The sequence below is a fragment of the Silene latifolia genome, chromosome 2, assembly GCF_048544455.1.
Source record: "Silene latifolia isolate original U9 population chromosome 2, ASM4854445v1, whole genome shotgun sequence".
Classification (NCBI taxonomy): domain Eukaryota; kingdom Viridiplantae; phylum Streptophyta; class Magnoliopsida; order Caryophyllales; family Caryophyllaceae; genus Silene; species Silene latifolia.
In genome coordinates, this window is record NC_133527.1 from 18135569 (window position 1) to 18154212 (window position 18644).

Genomic DNA, 18644 nt, shown 5'->3' on the forward strand with positions numbered 1-18644 from the left:
CATTTCTCAAATGAACAAAGCAATGCGTGTGAAAATTGCTGACAGTGATACATCTTATCCTACAGGAATTGATGTACATCTAATGAAAAAGTTGTACGGAGAAACAGGCAAATTCTGAAATAAAATTTATTTCAAAAGATTTAGTCCGTGAAACAATCTTGTTCCTGATTTTGCAATTGTTGTTCATTACGAACTTTTTATACGAATCCACACAAGCTCGAACCTACAGCCAATATATACTAAGTATACAACTTAACAATAATGCGATGGATGTTTTACTTTTAATCATTCAAAATTCAGAACCAAAGAATAACGAGGCTATGGCTGATTGATAATGTAAAGTTGTAAACCTATATGGTATAAATGTATAATATTGTAATTGTAGTACGTATTAATTAAAGATACAATATTTGCAGATAATTGTATTCCAACTATACAGGAAGATTTTACAGGAAACAAAACCAGAAAGTAGCAACTGCAGCAATCCCACTTACAATGCATAATCTATCAGTCCGGCTTTCGTTCCTCATTTTCTCCTCTTTTAATTCACTCCTAACTTTGTTATATAAGTTACAGCACTCGAGTGCTTCACTGTAATTCCTACTCCGTTTACAACTTAACGCCTTCTTAAGCACCATCAAACTGTTTCTTCCGTTAACGTGAGAACCTTCCATGTCTTCCAGTTGCATACTGACTTGCTTCAGCTTGATGCTTACACAACCCGTGGCAGCATCGTTGAACATTCTGAATTTTGCCAGAAGGATGCATTCTACTGCTGGACAAGGTAGAGTATCTTCTGCCGGAAGAACAGATCCAAACCGAACCAAGAAATCTTTGTTAGTCGGCCAGTGTCGTTGAACCCCGAGTGGGACCCAGCTCGAGACATTCGCAGCTTGATTAACCTTTCGGTTTACAATGATCCAACTAAGTGTTATACCATCCCGGAGCTCCTTCCAGAGTTTTCCTTCCTTCCTTTCTACGTCTACAGATTCGATCCGAGGCAAACCGTCTGAAACTGAAAGGGTGAATTTTCCCATTTTATCCTCGTTATTAGAATTTCCGAGGAGGTCGACACAAAATGGGGAATTGTAGAACCAACGACTCAGAATATCGGCCTCAGAAATACCCCAAAGAACTTTTGAGAAAAAAGGCCGGTTTTTGTACCTTATGTCAACTAGAGAAACAAAATCAGATGGGGTAATGCTTTTGTATTCTTCAAATTCTTCATAGTAGTCGACTCCCGGCCATTCTTCAGGGTGTTCCTCAAACGAATCCCATGGAAGATTAGCTAGATGTTTATTAACAATAAGAGGGTAACAATCAGCATAAAACTTTCTGAAGCCACCCATTGAGTTAATCAAAATTTTGACGTCATCGTGATTGGTTGAAGGCCACATGGAATGACAAACATTTTCCCATATTTTCTCCTCTTTTGAAATGGAGGAGAATGATGCACACGAACAAGCTGCAGTGGCCAAAGAAGCCCCATCAAGACGCCTCAATATGTCGTAGAATAAATCATTGCTTAGTGGACATATAGCTTCAGCTTGAACCGACATTTTAATATCCTCTTGTCATCAAAGAGTACTGAAATGCAAGAAGCATAAAATGAGACATCTATCACACATAACAATGTCTGGCCGTAAAATATAGAGATGCATTAAATCAACACCAATATATTAACAAAAAAAATAACCCTGGTGCCTCAACGACTCCCACAAAGGCGGGTAAGGGGTTAGATGTACTCAGTCTTAACCCAATATTAAGACCAATAGCAAGGCTATTTTGGAAGGACTTACAATCGAAATAGCACTGAAAATCAAATGGATAACATCTACTTCATAACTTCAAAAAAAAAATCAGACAATTAAGCAAGTCACTTCGCTATATTCCGTCATAAACCATAACCAAAGAAAATAAAATTGAACTAGTGAGCGTTTAATTTGTGTTAACTAATAATATATCTTATCAAAAGAAAAAGAAGTCGGTGGTTCATTTCTCCACTAAGACAGATATTGCTTGATACTCGGCATCTGTTTTGAATTTTGATACACCAACCAAAATGATGAATGATTTGGGAATTGAGATAATTAGGGCTACAACAACCCCAACATGTCAACATCATTACCCCAAAGCCTTAAGGGCTCCCGCAAATTGCGGCGTAAGGGAGGGTCAAATGTACACACCCTTACCATTGTGCTGGTAAAACAAAGTTACAAACAGACTGTTTCCTAATGACCCTAGTTGACAACTGTATCAAATGACCGTTGTTGCTTCACAATAAAACTCTACTAGTGGCAGGCTGGTAGAGTGGTAGCTGTTCAAAAAAAAAAAAAAGAGAAGCGTAACTTGAAATCTAGTTTTGGTAGCCCGATCCAAACGAGAAAATATATACTGATGCAGCCATGCAGGGTAGTTTTTGACGCAATTGAACCTGTTGCATGCTAAATATGGAAAGACTATAGACCTTGCCATTCTTACAGTATCTTACTCAAATAATTGAAATAATTGGAAATGGAGTTGCTACATCAAATTACCAAACTACAATCAAGGAAATTGATACCAAGATTCAACAATATCCCATTTCGTAGGGAAACTATTAACTTTTGAAAACTCCTTTTGTTCAAAGATATGAGCTCAAATGAAAAGGCATCATTTGATGTGTACTTCGCCTTATTAATTTATTTTTTGATTTCAGTCTGCAACCAGAGGCACACAGAGTAGAGGTAAATGCATCAATTCGAAATATAGTTTTTATTGAGCAAGAATGCAGCATATAACCAGAGGTAGACTTTAGATTGTCCGCTTGATGCCTCAACCCATCCGACATAACTATATAATAGAAACTGTCAATTTATCACCGCTTTAGGCATATCAAGCATTTAAGTTAGTGTAGATTGTTGATCCGCAAGGCAAAATTATAACCACGATGACAGGCTCAACCTCCCCACCCCCTCACACACAAAAAAAAAAATGAAAAGTTTACATGGTCCACCACTGGCCATTTGCCTAATTCGATAAAAAATATGTCACGTCCGCTACTCAATTATAATAGAGTGTCCCTTTCATAAAATAAAGGTAACATGATCAATGATTTGCTAACACGAGAAAAAGAATACAACTTGAAATGTGGAAGCTTGATATTCAGAGGATCAACTTAACAAAATAAAACATTTCAGACTAGAAGTCGTCATGAGTTATTGATGACACTCTCAATCAATACAACCGAGTTGGATCAAAATCCAGCAACGGAAGAATTGTTAGTTGTCAAATGCTTTCATAAGGATAGAAAGGCAAAAACAACATTATAGATATTATCAATTTTAGGAAACTACTCCTAATAGTCTATGACTCAACTTGAGACGAAGACCATGTGGATCTACAAGTTGACACTACCATCAATATCTTTCCTGTCTTAAATATTCATTCGTCCACGTTGAACATACATCCATGATCCAACCGACCATCCCCACAACCACCCCTAACAAAAGCGATAGAAAAAATAAAGTACATTTTTAATATGTGACTTATATATGAATTTATGACTCAAAATATGCGATTTACGATTTTACTTCCGTCTCTAACAAAAAAGTAATTTTTCTCAACAGGAGGAAAACTCGATTTCACCATCAACCCTCTTATTATAGTATTAAATCTACACTCATTCAAGCAAATTCAAATTTTGATGCTTCCACCGACTAATTATAACAATAATTAGGATGCTTAAACAGCTACATCATTTCCTACTAAGTCCTCACTTCAACCATAGCATATGTCCCAAGTAATAATTTACTAACCAAAACAGGTAAAGTCATTAAACCATTAGTGAGTCTCGTGTAAGACGGATCTCACGCGTAAAACCAAACCAACCACTTATTTGCTACTTCCTCCGTCCCGATTATTTGTTGTCCTTTGGTTTTGGCACAAAGACTAAGGAAATGGGAGGGACCAACTAAATGACAAGTGGAATAAATTGAGTGTGAATTACCAAATTACTCATTAAATTCATTCTTAAGATAGAAAGGACAACAAATGACTGAGACACTCCAATATGAAAAAGGACAACAAATGACCGGGACAGAGGGAGTACTTGTTAATTAAAAGGTTATTATAAACTCTGCCACGGTCATTTGTTTACCTTTGCTTTTGGCACAAAAACAAAACAAAGGAGAGAGGACTGAGGAGGGGATCATTTGTGGTTGTCGTGATTAGATAACAATGAACAAGTATGGATGTGGAAGATCAAATTACACATTAGAAGCATGAACGAGACACCCAAAAATGGAATAGAATAAACAAACAAATGACCAGGACGAAAGAAGTATACCTTATTCCATCAGTATTACGCCCCAAAGTAAATTTTTGGCTCCGCCACTGCTTACAAGTGAGAAGAATGTACCCGAAATCCCGAATTACCCTTAAATAAGAAAATATAATCAATTAATTACTCCAAAGGGATTTTTTTGTAGGGAACATACAGGAATACAGAACAAACAGCATAAAATGATCAATATGATAAAATTAAACAAAAAAAAAAAAAAGCTTAAAGGAAACTCACCAAAATGTATGCAACTGCGATATAATAGGGTTGATTTGGGTGAATTGTAGGGGAAGAATAGTAAAAACAAAGGTTAGAAATGAAAAGGAAATGATGGAAATAAATAAATGGATAAAATTGAATGCCTATACATGCGCAGGAATCACGAGATATGTGTGGACATGTATGTATGCAACTCTTATGTTTCAAATAGCAATTGTGTTGTGTTGATGGCTTTTTATATTAAGGGGTTTTAGTTGGTAAACATCATGTCGTATTCTATGAAAGAAGAATAAAGAAAAAAACTTTGGCACTTAACTCTTTGGTCAAAGGTTGTATACCATGTATTATTAGCTATAATTATTTTCCAAGACTTTCAATACTCCTTCCGTATCAGATAAATTGTAACAGTTACCTAATACGACCATAGCACACTAATGGTAACATTTCTTATTTAGCCCACAACATTACTAAATTATCCTTATACTCATTTGATATTTACATAAAATGTCACTTCATACCTCACCTACCAACTCACAATTAAACCCACAATTACATACTCCACCTATTTTCTTCCCTCTTTACCCCTTCTTTTACCCTCTTTTCTTAAAAATCCCATTTTTTACCACGTTACTATTTATATGGTATGGAGGGAGTAGTTTATTTTCGCAATATGTTTTTTACTCATTTTAATAACTGGTAAAAATTCAATTACTCTTAGTTGCTAACCATGTAGCCTCCCAAATTTTTTCAATTAGAAATGATAATTTGATTGTAAAATAAGTTATTAATTCGTTAATTAAGTAACTATGAATCAAATTAATTCGCTCCTTTCATCTTTTTGGACCTTTTTTTATTTAGGGTTTGTGTAAACACAAACTATTGTTTATGGATTGTTTGATGGTGGTGGTGGGATAGCAATGCGAGTGGAGGGCGGTTTAGGAGGAGGGCCATCTAGGGGTCGCGACGGGAAGGGGGTCGTGGGTTAGGGGAGGTCGCACAAAGGGACGAAGGAGAGGGAGGGGAGGTCGCACGAAGGGGAGGGACGGTGAAGGAGGGAGGGGTGTCGTCGGCGACAAGGGGATGGTGATGTATCTCCGGTGACGAGGGTTCAGGTGGTGGGGTGGGGAAAGTGGGAGGCGTGTAACACCTGTTGTGGTGACTTGTGGTCAAGGGTACGCCGGCGGTTGTCGATAGTAGGAAGGGGAAGGGGCGGTTGCGCGTAGAGGGGGGGGGGGGGGTGAGGGATAGGAGGGTGGTCTACGTGTAACACCCCACGAGGTTATGAGATTAATAAGAGGCTTGTGATATGTTTATAAAGGATTTAACCCACCTCTAGTAATAAGGCATTTTGTCTTTGGGCTTAAGTGAGGATAAATAATGGACCAAAGGTACACATTCCATCTTATTGGGTTGTGTTACGACGTGGGCAGTCGGGTTGTTATACAACGGTGGTGGTGTGACTGGTTAACAGGTGGTCGGAGTTCGCTCTTTTTGTTTTTTCTTTTTTTTTTTCTTTTGATGTAGTACAATTTCTAATCACTGGTCACCGATGGCCATGATTTGGTCCATGTATCAATTTTTTCATATTTGGTTCAGTTTGTGAGAATTCAGTGTGTACGAGTACAATTATGTTATATATCGAGTACAATCGTAAGCCCCTCCATGCGCATGCCGTAACAACCACCCATAATGCGCCTTTCGACCACCAATAATGGGCCTTCCGACCACCCTACTCTGGCCTGTTCGATGGCCCTACAACCACCCCTTCAACAACCCGACTTTAATTTTAATCGATGTCAATCGAAAACCTAATTTTAAAAATAATCCTTTTTAAATTAAAAAAACATAAGTTAAATCGATTAAAATGCAGTATTAAAAAAGTTAACGGTAAAACGGAAAAATTACATATGATATGCGCGAATCACGATCCATTATTGTCGTACTATTAACGAATTGGTTAGGTTTTGAGAAAAGAGAGGGGTACGAACTCTTTTTTAACTATCTTTTAACACGAAGGTCAATTATGAAATACCAGGGGCCAAATGCGCGGGATTTAGTAAATTAATAGGCGGGATTTAGCAAGTCCCAAAAAAAATTAGCATAAAACAATAAACATTCCATAAATAAACTAGCTACATATAGTTAACAAGTTAACCACAAATGATAAATTACTAACCTAACCCTAGATTAACTAATGTAGGTTAACTTAAGTTTGCCAAGTGTCGCGACGTGAGTGGCTGTGTATGAAAAAAAACCATACACATTGTGTATGGGTAGCATCTTCCCATAAAAAAATTGGATAATGTTAGGGTTGTATTTAATCATTTAACACCTTTTATATATAGTATTAACTTAGGAAGTAAAAATTAAATTACACATTACTCAATGCAGTTGATACATATATTAAAAATTTATTTTCTCTTATAACTCCTTAAATATAGCCCTTAAAATTATATTTATCAATTTTCCTAAAAATAGCGCGAAAATAAAATTGAAAATTCACTCTCTGGAGTCACCTCCCATCAAGATACTAGAAGCCTACAAGTGATAAAAGGATAGAAATGACCAAATGCATCATGCATGACAATATGGATGCTGACTAGTGTAATAAGCTAGTGCAATCGAGATGAGACGAGACCATGAGGGGTACACCGTATACTATATTGTGAAGTCGAAATTTAAGAAATTTGGGACGTTCAAATCTAAATCACTTTCGCCTTTTTAATATTCAACAGATTATTATTGCTAGCAATGTAGATTAATTAAGCAGATAATAAATGATATTATATTGACATGTATGATTAATATATTTCAAGTAATAGATTGAGTAAAAGTGTTTGGTACGTAATTTGCATTTCAGGTTTACAACCTACTAAAATGAATATGCTGGGGAGCAGCATATTGTAAGACGGTAGATTGTATCTCAATCTACTATTTCAATATGTTATTTACCAAACATCCGAAACAACATATTGACCAGTCAAACATGCTAAATGTCAGCAATCAGCGGTTTAGCAAATACCCCCATAAATCTCCCTTAAATAACTAGTCATATTCATATAAAACCTATCAAATATTATTCCACATAAATATGTAGGATAAGAATTCATCATTTTCTAAACATTTTGTGCCTCATCCATCTATTTGACTCATTTTATTATTCAAGACAAATTGTTAGATAAGTCCATCTTAAATAAGGATTTGCTAATATAAATTTAGACTATATTATGAGATCTCTAAATTTAAATTTCTATTATTGCACAGGGAATTATAATGAATTTTCACAAATTGTCCGCGTTATAGTTAACTATAACGTCTCATAACCGTTTTAGATAATAGTGATAAAAAGAAAAGTAGCTTTTAAGAGGTCAGGATTACGTTTTCGTCACAAATAAGGATAACTGATGTGTTTTGGTCCCAATTTCTAGGTAGCGCACAGTCATATATTCTTCACAAATTCTCATTATAGAGGGGAGATATCCGTCTATAGTTACCAAATATTCACCCACCTTAGCATAAGACAAGCAACAAGTTGCATGGTGGAACCCAAAAATTAATGTCACCACTTTAAGCATATTTGACTCGTCTTTCACTTTAGGCAGATATATCCGTCTATAGTGAGACTTAGGCCCTGTTCTTTTGGACTTAAAATCACTTAATATAAGTTCACTTCAGATCTTATAAGTTGATTGATTCGAGATCCAATAAGTTTGATTCGATTCGATTCATATCCTATAAGTTCGATTCGATTTCGAGATCCTATAAGTTGATTGATTCGAGATCCAATAAGTTCAATTCAGATCCTATAAGTTAAGTTAAGTTCAGTTCAGATCCTATAAGTTCAGTTCAGTTCAGATCAGATAAGTTTCAGTCCAAAAGAACAGGGCCTTATTGTATATTCTTACGTAGTTATGGACTATAGTATTATTTCCATAATGGCAATAAGAAATCCTTATTTTTATTACAAATTCTTATTTGTGACGGATAAATTCGTCATTTTGGAGAGACCTTTCATAAAGGGGCAAGTGAGGAGGGGCTTTGAGATATGTTTTTGAAGAGACCGTCGCAGCTCACAAGTAAGGTGGACTGTTTTTATATATTAAAACTGTGATAAGAGGTATATTCTACTTTTCTATATATTTTAAAAAATACAAATAATAAGTAATATTTGATCAAGATTTATTTAAAAATATAACAAGTAGTACAAATTGTGTTGTAAGCTGGGCTCCAAGAGGATGCGTTACGTAATTGGCCTTCCTAGCAAGTATAGTTTTCAATAATAAATAGCCTTTATTAACAAGCTCTTGTTCAAAATCAAAGTTGCTAGCTATTGCATATGGTCAATTGGGCACGTTAATTCAATTCCTCCTCTTAATTATTTCAAACTTCATAGCTTAGCTTGTTTGCAAAGTCACTGATCGACGAGAAAGTCCATGCAACTTACTTATGCTATGTGACTTGTGAGCCGTATTAAATTTAAGACGAATACTCCCGTTTTAAATAATCATAAGAATTTATGTTTTATCTCATAAACAATGTTTTTTCATTTATTTATCGTTTTTCCATAAACTTCTTCCTCTAAAATTCCCGCACACTATTTTACAAACCGCAGTCCATCTTTATGTTGAAATAAGATTTATTATAAAATTTACTGTTTTGCTTTCAATTTTCAAAGGGTAAGTAATTATGCTTAACTAATATTTTAACATCTTCAATGATTTTGCCTAATTCCTGCTATGTCATTCTAAAGACTAAAACGACTTTTAAAATGAAGTAGGAGTTCAAAAGTGTTGTCTTACACTGGTGCAAAAGTTTTATCTTGATTAAATCGCCATTGTGAAACGGATTGAAATAGAATAGAGGGAATAGTATGTTGTCATCAATAGACCTGATAAAACTGACCCGATCAAATAATCTCACCCATATCCGAATCTGACCCGGTAAACTGAATTGAGCCGACTCTATTCAACCTAATATGAATGTTTATTATTATAAACTGATTGTTATCCCAAATAACTTAAAAACAACTATCAGAAAATAACTCGACCCAATCCGACCCGGTTTGAATTATTGCAAGCCCGAATAACCCGTACGTGAGTTGACCTGTTTGCGAGGCCTAGTCATCAAGAATATAAATTGGCATTTATACTAGTTCAATGGTAAAGTTATGAGAGGCCGTGTACATTAGACCTGGCAAAAGCAACCCGACCCGAAAAAACTGGCCCGAGACCCGAAGTGACCCGAACTACATCACCCGAATGTGACCCGAAAACCCGAATTGACCCGACCCGACCCGAACATGACCCGAGCTTTCTTGACCCGTACTGGCCCGACCCGAAAATGACCCGATCCGAAACCACTAAACCCGAAAATGACCCGACAAAATATAACTCTAATTGAACCGAAAAGACTTGAAATGATTATTTCTCTATTATTCATTGACCCGAAAATGATCCGACCCAAAACAACCCGACCCGCTTGACCCGAAACAGACCCGACAACAAACCCGAAATAGACCCGAAACCCGAAAAGACCCGTCCCGACCCGAATTAACCCAAACTCAACGAGAGACCCGAATTGGCCCGACCCGAATTGACCCGACCCGAATTGACCCGACCCGAACCCGACCCGTTGACCCGTTTTGCCAGGTCTAGACTGTACATGACCTGAGTTCAAATTACGTGGAAATCAAAATCGCTTTTATTTCCTTTACCCAAAAATAAGCAATAATGAGACACGAGCTACAAAACAACCGTGGTTTGATCATGTTGAAGACTTGAAGTCGATTAATTAGCACTAGAGTTCATATTATGTAGTCTTGTTGATAATTAATTTGGTTATATAATGCTAGTGGTTGGAAACATATCACGTCTAATTAGGCAGCCAGATTAATAATTTAAACGCATTATTGACCTTATATTATACAAAAACCAGACGTCGAAACACTGTATTAGTATCATCGTTATCCTCTGCCAGTCTGCCTAACATACATGAAGGTGTCATATGTCATCTTCCATTTATAACATGATTAATTAATTAATTAGGCAAATCAAAATTGCCACTCTTCATAGTTGCTAATCGATGTATATTTGGCGACATTATATTATGTGGACATAGGACCTGCATTATTAAATCTCAATTTGGATCATAGCCGCGTTTCGAGTATCGCTGCCTAATCTCTCTAAATGTGACCAGTATTGCCACTCTTCATAGTCACGTATTGGTGTCACAGCTAGACTTGACAAACGGGTCAATCGGATCACTTTCGGGTGTTGATTATCTCGTGTTCGGGTCAACTATTATCGAGTTATTCATGAATAATAATCAGTTTACAACAATAAACATTCGGGTCGGGTCAAACTCGGGTTTTGAGTTCGGGTGTCGGGTCGTTTACGAATAGGGTCAATTTTACCAGATCTAAATTCATAGCCGATATTCAAAACCATGAGAGAATTTATATAAAGGGCAACAAAAAGAAAAAAAAATGATTCACATAAGTTGTTTGCAAGAAATCCAAACATATTTTGGTATTTTGCACGGTGCTCGAATTTAAATTACTCCCTCGGTATCAATCATTTGTTTACTTTTTTTTACTTGAGCAGTATTTTAATTAAAGATAAACAAACGATTGAGACTGAGAGATTACTAATTTTGAGTAACTTGACACTACTACCAAGTACCAACTTAATGAGGATCATTTGGCTTATTTGGTATCACATTTTGTCCACATTAGTTGGATGGTAACACACCACCAAAATAATTGAATTTACAAAACTTATGACGGACTTCATGTACAGATTGGTGGTGTGTCAAAATCTCGTAGATTTTCAACATTAATACATGATGTATGTTTACGATTAGAGGTGGCAATCGGGTCAGTCGGGTCGGGTCACGTCTAGAGCTGGCAAGTCTGACCCAACCCGAGTGACCCGACCCGAACCCGAGCAAACCCAACCTGACCCGAACCCGAAAATACTGTGACCCGAAACCGACCCGACCCGATGATGACCCGTAACTCGACACGACCCGATTATCAGTGACCCGAACCCGACCCAGACCCGACCCGATTAAATTGATGACCCGACAATTATTAAGCTTAATTTTGATCAAAATGAAAGTAATTTTGTGTTTAGATTGATATGTTTGACTTAGTAATGAATTAATTAAACCAAATAATAGGTTAAAAGCTAAATTTAATGGTAAAAAGTTATAGTAATGCGATTAACTTAGGACCGATAATGACCGACCCAAACCCGACCCGACCCTAAGACATCATTTGACCCGAAATGACCCAACCCGATAACGACTCGAACCCAACCCGACTCGACCCGAAGGGTATGTCGATTCGACATGACCCGAACTCGATATGACCCGATCCAAACCGACCCGATCGACCCGATTGCCACCTCTAGTCACGCTTCTGGTCGGGTCATATCGGTTCGGGTCATATCGGTCAAGATACCCTTTCGGGTCGAGCCTGTCGGGTTCAAGTCGTTATCGGTCGGGTCATTTCGGGTCAAATGATGTATCGGGCCCGGCCGGGTTTGGTCGGGTCATTATCGGGTCCTAGAATTTAATCGCATTACTATAATTTTTTACCATTAAATTTAGTTTTTAACCTATTATTTGGTTTAATTAATTCACTACTAAGTCAAACATATCCATCTAAACACAAAATCACTTTCATTTTGATCAAAATTAAGCTTAATAATTGTGGGGTCATCAATTTAATAGGGTCAGTATCGGGTCGGGTCTGGGTCGGGTTCGGGTCACTGATAATCGGGTCGTGTCGGGTTACGGGTCGTCATCGGGTCGGGTCGGGTCGGTTTTGGGTCACAGCATTTTCGGGTTCGGGTCGGGTCGGGTTTGCTCGGGTTCGGGTCGGGTCGGGTCAGACTTGCCAGCTCTATTTACGATTTATTACAAAATCACCAACAATTCCTCACATAAACATTCAGTATCAAAGTGAAAGCAACAGTCAGTAAATTAGTTTTATTTAGAAATGAAACAAGAGCAGGAATTTCGAAATGATTCGCTCTATTCATAGAGCAGCAAAATGGTCATCAAGTTGCTAACAAAAAAAAAACACGGGTATTTCCGGTTGATGTGAATTGCAAAATGATAACCAGGAGTCCAGGAATTCGAATTCATCTTGGACGGAGAAAAGAGTTAAACTAGCCGATCTTGGAACACACGAGTCATATAAGTACATTGATCAACTGTTGAGAAGCTTAACAAATCAGACTAGCATATCGAAAGGCCTTTTGCTACAAATGCAAAGCAAGTACTTCGTCAAAGGAAACAATAATTGTTAGAAAAATGAGCCATACGCCCATAACTGACCGAAAGAGGCATATACCTACAAAGTACAAACAGCCAGCAATCTGTGACAAGCAAAGGCCATGGATATCAACATAAACCTTCCGATAACATGAGATGCAGCCTGCAGGGAAACAGAATACCATGCTGATGTAGGACGGGTCCTGAAGTCCTGTTAGGAAGGTCAAAAGTAATTGTCAGTACACTTCACATTTCTACTACATACAGGCTGGTGAATCCTAGTGCACTGAATGGTTAAAAGTAAATTTGTTATGACAAGTTTAAATTTTCTTTACAACAGAAACAAATTATTTTAGCGACAGACCCGCCATTGCAGATGGCGTTAAATTAAAAGACATGTTAGTAGCATTGGTGTGTGTCTCTTACTCTTCTACAATAAATGTCGGTGGATTTTTACCAATCATTCGTACAACCTCCATCCTGCACTTAAACCATTAAATGCCATAGCAGCAAGCCCATTTCCCACCACCAATTCGCACAACCGACTTCGGCCATTAACCAGTACCGGAATCACCAACCTCCGCTTCACACCTTCAGCTCCACAAACAAACCAAAACACCACGCCTCTTCTCAGGCCACCACGGAGGAGCACAGCCATAACCAATCTAAATACCAACCAACACAACACCAATTCGCCCCACCTTCTCTGCAACCCACTAGCTAAAAAATTCATCAGGGGCGAAAGCTATGGGTTAAGGTGATCGGTTTGTGATATCGTTTGTGATTGATATCGGGTCCGATGGTGCGGAAATGGTAGAAGAAAGGAGGTGGAGGACTGGAGGTGGTGTGATGTGATGTGATTGATTTGGGGCGGAGGCACGATGGCTCCATTGGCGGCGTCAAATTATGGTGACGATGGGTGGTCGAAGGCAGGTGTTGGGAGTAGCGAATGGAGGTGGTATCGATGGTGGTCAAACCATCAGGTGCGCAAAGGAGATACTCAATAGTTAAATTGAGGTTGATTTGTGGTCCAAGTAGTTGGAGGTTGGAAGGACACAAAAAAGGGGTACACACTGTACTGGGTTTGTTTACCATTTTAGAGTGTAAGACACGTCATTACCAATGGCGTTGGTGTGTCTACTTCAACAGACACTCCATTGGTGATGGCGTGTTTACGTCAAAATGATTTTTCTTCTACTGTTTCCTAGATTTACAGTAGACACTATTGTTAATTTGTTAGTGACATCCACCCCCCCCCCTCTCTCTTCCTAAAACTCTCGGGAACTTTTCCCTAATTAACATTACCCTCGTAAGGGGGTCAATTGTACAGTAGGGGTGAGCAAAACCGTATACCCAATACGGTTTTAAAAACCGTATTAGGTATACGGTTTTAAAAACCGCAGAAATAACTATACGGATCCAATATGGTTTAACCGTATATATGGTTTTTGGGTACCCAGAAAACCGTGTATACGGAATCCGTATATTCGGTTTCGCGAGAAATGCCCAATTAAACATTGTAATTATTCAAGAATCAATAATTACTTCTAACATGACCACCTCCGATGAAGGGCTATTTTTTGTTTATTGAGATAAGCTAGTAAAATACTCAAGTCATAAAAAACAGTAGAAGGGTGGGAGTTGAAAGAAGAATTTTGCAATTTTTAACTTTTTTTATACAAAAACTTCAAATCATGTCAATAACCGTTTATACGGTTTCGTTTTTGCCCGACCCGGATACACCGTATCGTATATATACAGACATCCGTATAACTCGAACCATATACAGTACCGTATCCGGATTATAAAACCGTATCGTATATTTTTGCTCACCCTTAGTGTACGCGACGTTACAGCTGTATCAAAAATATAAAAAAAATTGTTTTAAGAAAATCAAAATGAAAATTGCATGGTTACGCATTGACACTCGACTATTTAACAATAGAGAGGATTAGATTCAACTATGGGATTAGATCCATACTCTCCCACCTGTGTAAATATCCTAGTGTCTCAAAGGCTATTGCTTGTGACGTACTAAGGGGGCGAATGTACGCGGCATTATCTGAGTGTCAAAAAAATACAGAAAGACTGTTAGGATGACTTAAAATGAAAATGGCATTGTTATGCATTGAAATATGACTATTCCACAATATAGACACAATTAGTGATTAGGGAGCCATTTAATTTTTTTTCTCATATTCCAAGATAAAAAAAATAGTGAGCTGTTTTCCTGAATCTCTAGGCTAATTAAAGAAGGGAGTAATGGACATCAGTGAACCCCATATTCCACCTTCCTATAAGAGACCATCTAAAGGCATTGATACAAAGCTGGACACCAAACTATGGTTGCTCCTAAAGTCAACAAGCTGGAACTGCACGATTACATCCAAAGCAAAAGAACAAGAAATGGCATTTGAAGCCTTGGTGCATCATGCAAATTCAACAAAATCCAGTCACGCAATAATAGAGCAGATATAAATTGAGGAAAAAAAATTCAAAGAATTGCTCTGAGTCGAAATTAGCAATAGATCTTCTATATTTTCTTTCTAAACCTGTCTGGCATGGGAATGAAATAATAAAGTTCAGAAATCCCCTTCAGAACTATATCCGTCGTCCCAAGAGCACTCACTACAAGAGAAAACAAAACCAGCACGTGTAGAAATCAAGAGAGCCTGAGCAGGAGTTAGGTAGGTGATATATGACAGCTTAAATGTCTTATGCAGGAATGCCAATTTCAGAAACTCTCCAGAAACGGCATGGGTGCTTTTATTGCTACTCATGCTTAAAGCATTGGTGTGACTCTTAATGCAAAATAAGGATGTGTCTGGGTCATGTAATCATGTTTATAAGGGAACTTAACTGGTTCAAGATCTCATGTGATTTGAGGGTGTTCGTTTGCAAGACTTAGGGGTATGAAACGTTCTTTCATGAGAAGAGGGCTCTACAGTCTACACTCTGCAGGGTAAAGGACATCAGATTTAAAGCTCTTTTTAAGGAGTGATGAATATCAACCATGCACAGTTACGAAGATCAAATGCAGCAATATGTTTCATAGTATCTTAGTATATGGATGGACAAACGAACGCTTTTGTAGTATTAGCGGAGTGTTGCTTAACTGTGATTTAAACCAATGGTAAGGTTTAAATGCTCAAAGTGGAAAGTAGTCAAAGGAGCCTTTTGCCGCTCTATGCCTACTTCACAAATATCTTGTCTAGGCACACAGGGTCCTCATCCTCTCTAGTTAATCTAGTCTGACTGACGTGAACTTATACAGTCAGCAAGGTAGAATCCGCTTTACTTTTAATGATGTCTGCATTTGCTCAAACAAAAGAAAACCACAGAACAACAAAAGGAAGCTAAGAGCCCTCTCAAACATCTCGAGATGTGACAATTTTAACCTCACTTAATCATCTGAGGTTGCATGGTTTCTGTGGTGAGTATGTTAAATTGTTCCTATGAGCAAATTTAACTAGTGCCAGCAGAGGTCAGATCACGGAGAGTCGAGTCTCAGAAGCAGCAGAGCTAGCTACTTCATTGTATATACCAAACCATTACAAGGTCAATAGAACAAGTTTGAGTAAACAAGTTTTAAATACACTTAAACCAGACTACTGAATTAGGTATTAGTGTTCCTTCACAAAATCCATCTTCTTGCGACGGAATGAGTATTATCCACTACTCCAATCATTTAACTCATCTTAACCTTACATGGACAGATTATGAAGGTTAAAGATCACAACTTGTTAACTATCTCATCTAATTCATGAACCTAACTCATGTGATCAATTTCTACCAGCACATAATACACACCCACTACCAGATAAACTACAATCTGTAGCTTGTAAGGCGGTTTTACACAAATATTATCAAAAACGCATCCTTTTACAACAACACCATAGTCTAACACCGCCTTACACAAGAATTCGCCGATAAACAATCAAATAAAACCAATTAACAAAAACTGTTATATAAACCAAACCAATCAACTAAACTTAATTAAAAGCAAGAAAACACAACAGAAAATGAAATTAATTGGCACATACCTGAAAACAAGAAAAGGGGTACAATCAATCATATTTATTTGTGGAAGAAGAGGAAGAATCATCAGAGAAATCAAAGGGGTCTTGTTGTTCTTCAGGAGAGTGAAATTGAGATGATTGTTGTTTCTGAAATTCCAATTGTTTTTGATGTTCCAATTGAGATTGTTCAAGTTCAAGAGTGCGTTGAGCTCTCTCTAAGAAAGGTCGAAAACCAAGTTGTAAGGTTAAGTAACCAAATGCGAGTGCACCAACAACCACTAAACCTGACCTCATTGCGTTCATCATTCCCCTTTCTCTCATCTTCTTCATTGCCATTATTTCTCCTTCCTTCCTTCCTTCCTTTAACTTGAGTGAGTGTACTAGTATACCCGGCAAAATTGACCGGATCCGATCCGAATCCAAACCCGACACACTCAGGACCCGAATCTAACTCAATTGATCCGACCCAATATAACCTGACCCGAATTTTTGTTACTCCCTCCATTCAACTCTACAAGGCCCTTTTCTATTTTACACACTATTCACAAGTGAGCATTTACTATCAATTTTCTCTCAATACGTGAGTGAAAATATATTCATGTGGGATCTTGTTTGATTCGTCTTTACGAGTATATTAAAGATATCTAACTTTTACAATTTTTGCAAATACGTAGCTAACGATATTTACCACGTAAAACACGCGTTGGCAAACGTGAAAAAAGAAAAGGGCCTTGTGAAGTTGAATGGAGGGAGTATTGTTTATCAACAAATAGCTTGATAATAGCTGATCCGAACCTCAAATGATCCGAAGTCTACAAACCCGAAATGGACCCGACCCGATTGACTCGTTTGCCATGTCTAAGTCTAAGACTGTATAAGTAGACTTGGTAAACGAGTCTGGGATCCCCCGAGGATTTGGGTCAAACCAGTTCGGGGATATATTTTAGATGTGCAAGAGGGTTAAAAAAAACTTATCAAGTTTTTCATGGATAATGGGCAGTTTGTAGAATACTTGTAATAGTAACAGTCAAGCTCACCATTACTCATCGTTAGTAACAGAGTGCTTGACTGTCACGTTTGACCTGTAACACTTGAAGTGAGTCTTTCATTTTTTATATTTCACTTTTAATCAAAATGGGCTGTTATACATCAACTTTAAAATGAGTTTTTAAACTTAAAATATTGAAAGGATGGTCCTTCAAACGATATTGTAATTTGCACTTCAAAAGATTTCTTCTTTTATCTACAACTTTTCTTTGGCTTTTATGAAACAAAGTTTGGCTTTTTCCGAGTTGTCCTCTTGTGAATGTCTTCTTCATTTGTTTGTGAAAAATAGAAAGACCCTTCAATGTTCATTACAAGCCTTCTTTTATCCTTTATGCTTCTTAGAAAGAACACAAATTCTTATTTCAGACCGCTATATCCGTCTGAAATTGTCAGACGGATACCATTTCCTCTCACAAAAAACCCATTTAGGGTGTGAGTGGGAAAGCACATGGGAGTGTCCCACCACCCATGTGCTTATCACTTGTGAGAGGTCTTATTGCGGTCTTAAATAAGGCGGTCTGAAGCAAGACGGACTGTAGAAAGAAGCCTTTTGGTGCTAATTTGGGAAGGTCAATATTTTTGTCACATGACCGAAAGTCTTGACTTACAACCGTAGCTTGCTTCCTCTCGTTTTTCCCTCTATAAAAGGAACACCTCATTTCACTTTCAAAGCAAGACTTTCACCTGAGAAATCAAAGTATTTTGCAAAATCAATTTTAAGAACTCAAAACTTTTTCCTTTGTAAAAATCTTCTAAGT

General features: G+C 37.5%; 1 protein-coding gene and 1 long non-coding RNA gene across 3 annotated transcripts; both read right to left on the reverse strand.

Moving 5' to 3' along the window:
• Window positions 1-359: 359 nt before the first annotated feature.
• LOC141642368 (putative F-box protein At2g36090) lies at window positions 360-4863 on the reverse strand. Of its 2 annotated transcripts, none has more exons than XM_074451149.1 (3): window positions 4559-4863; window positions 4328-4417; window positions 360-1587 (listed from the first exon to the last, which is right to left on the reverse strand). In XM_074451149.1, the coding sequence occupies exon 3, from the start codon at window positions 1557-1559 to the stop codon at window positions 447-449; it is 1113 nt and encodes a 370-aa protein (XP_074307250.1). In that variant the 5' UTR covers window positions 1560-1587; window positions 4328-4417; window positions 4559-4863; the 3' UTR covers window positions 360-446. The 2 variants fall into 2 exon arrangements, with proteins under 2 accessions (XP_074307250.1, XP_074307251.1); XM_074451150.1 differs by having other exon boundaries at window positions 360-3883; window positions 4091-4417; window positions 4559-4749.
• A 7771-nt stretch (window positions 4864-12634) lies between these two features.
• Window positions 12635-17448, reverse strand: LOC141642369 (uncharacterized). The gene is made up of 2 exons (XR_012543273.1): window positions 16864-17448; window positions 12635-13031 (listed from the first exon to the last, which is right to left on the reverse strand). It is a non-coding gene; the product is annotated as an uncharacterized LOC141642369 (long non-coding RNA).
• Between the last annotated feature and the right edge of the window lie 1196 nt (window positions 17449-18644).

Coding starts and splice junctions, on each gene's coding strand:
- LOC141642368 (XM_074451149.1), bottom strand. CDS start 1,559: ATGTCGGTTCAAGCTGAAGCTATATGTCCACTAAGCAATGATTTATTC.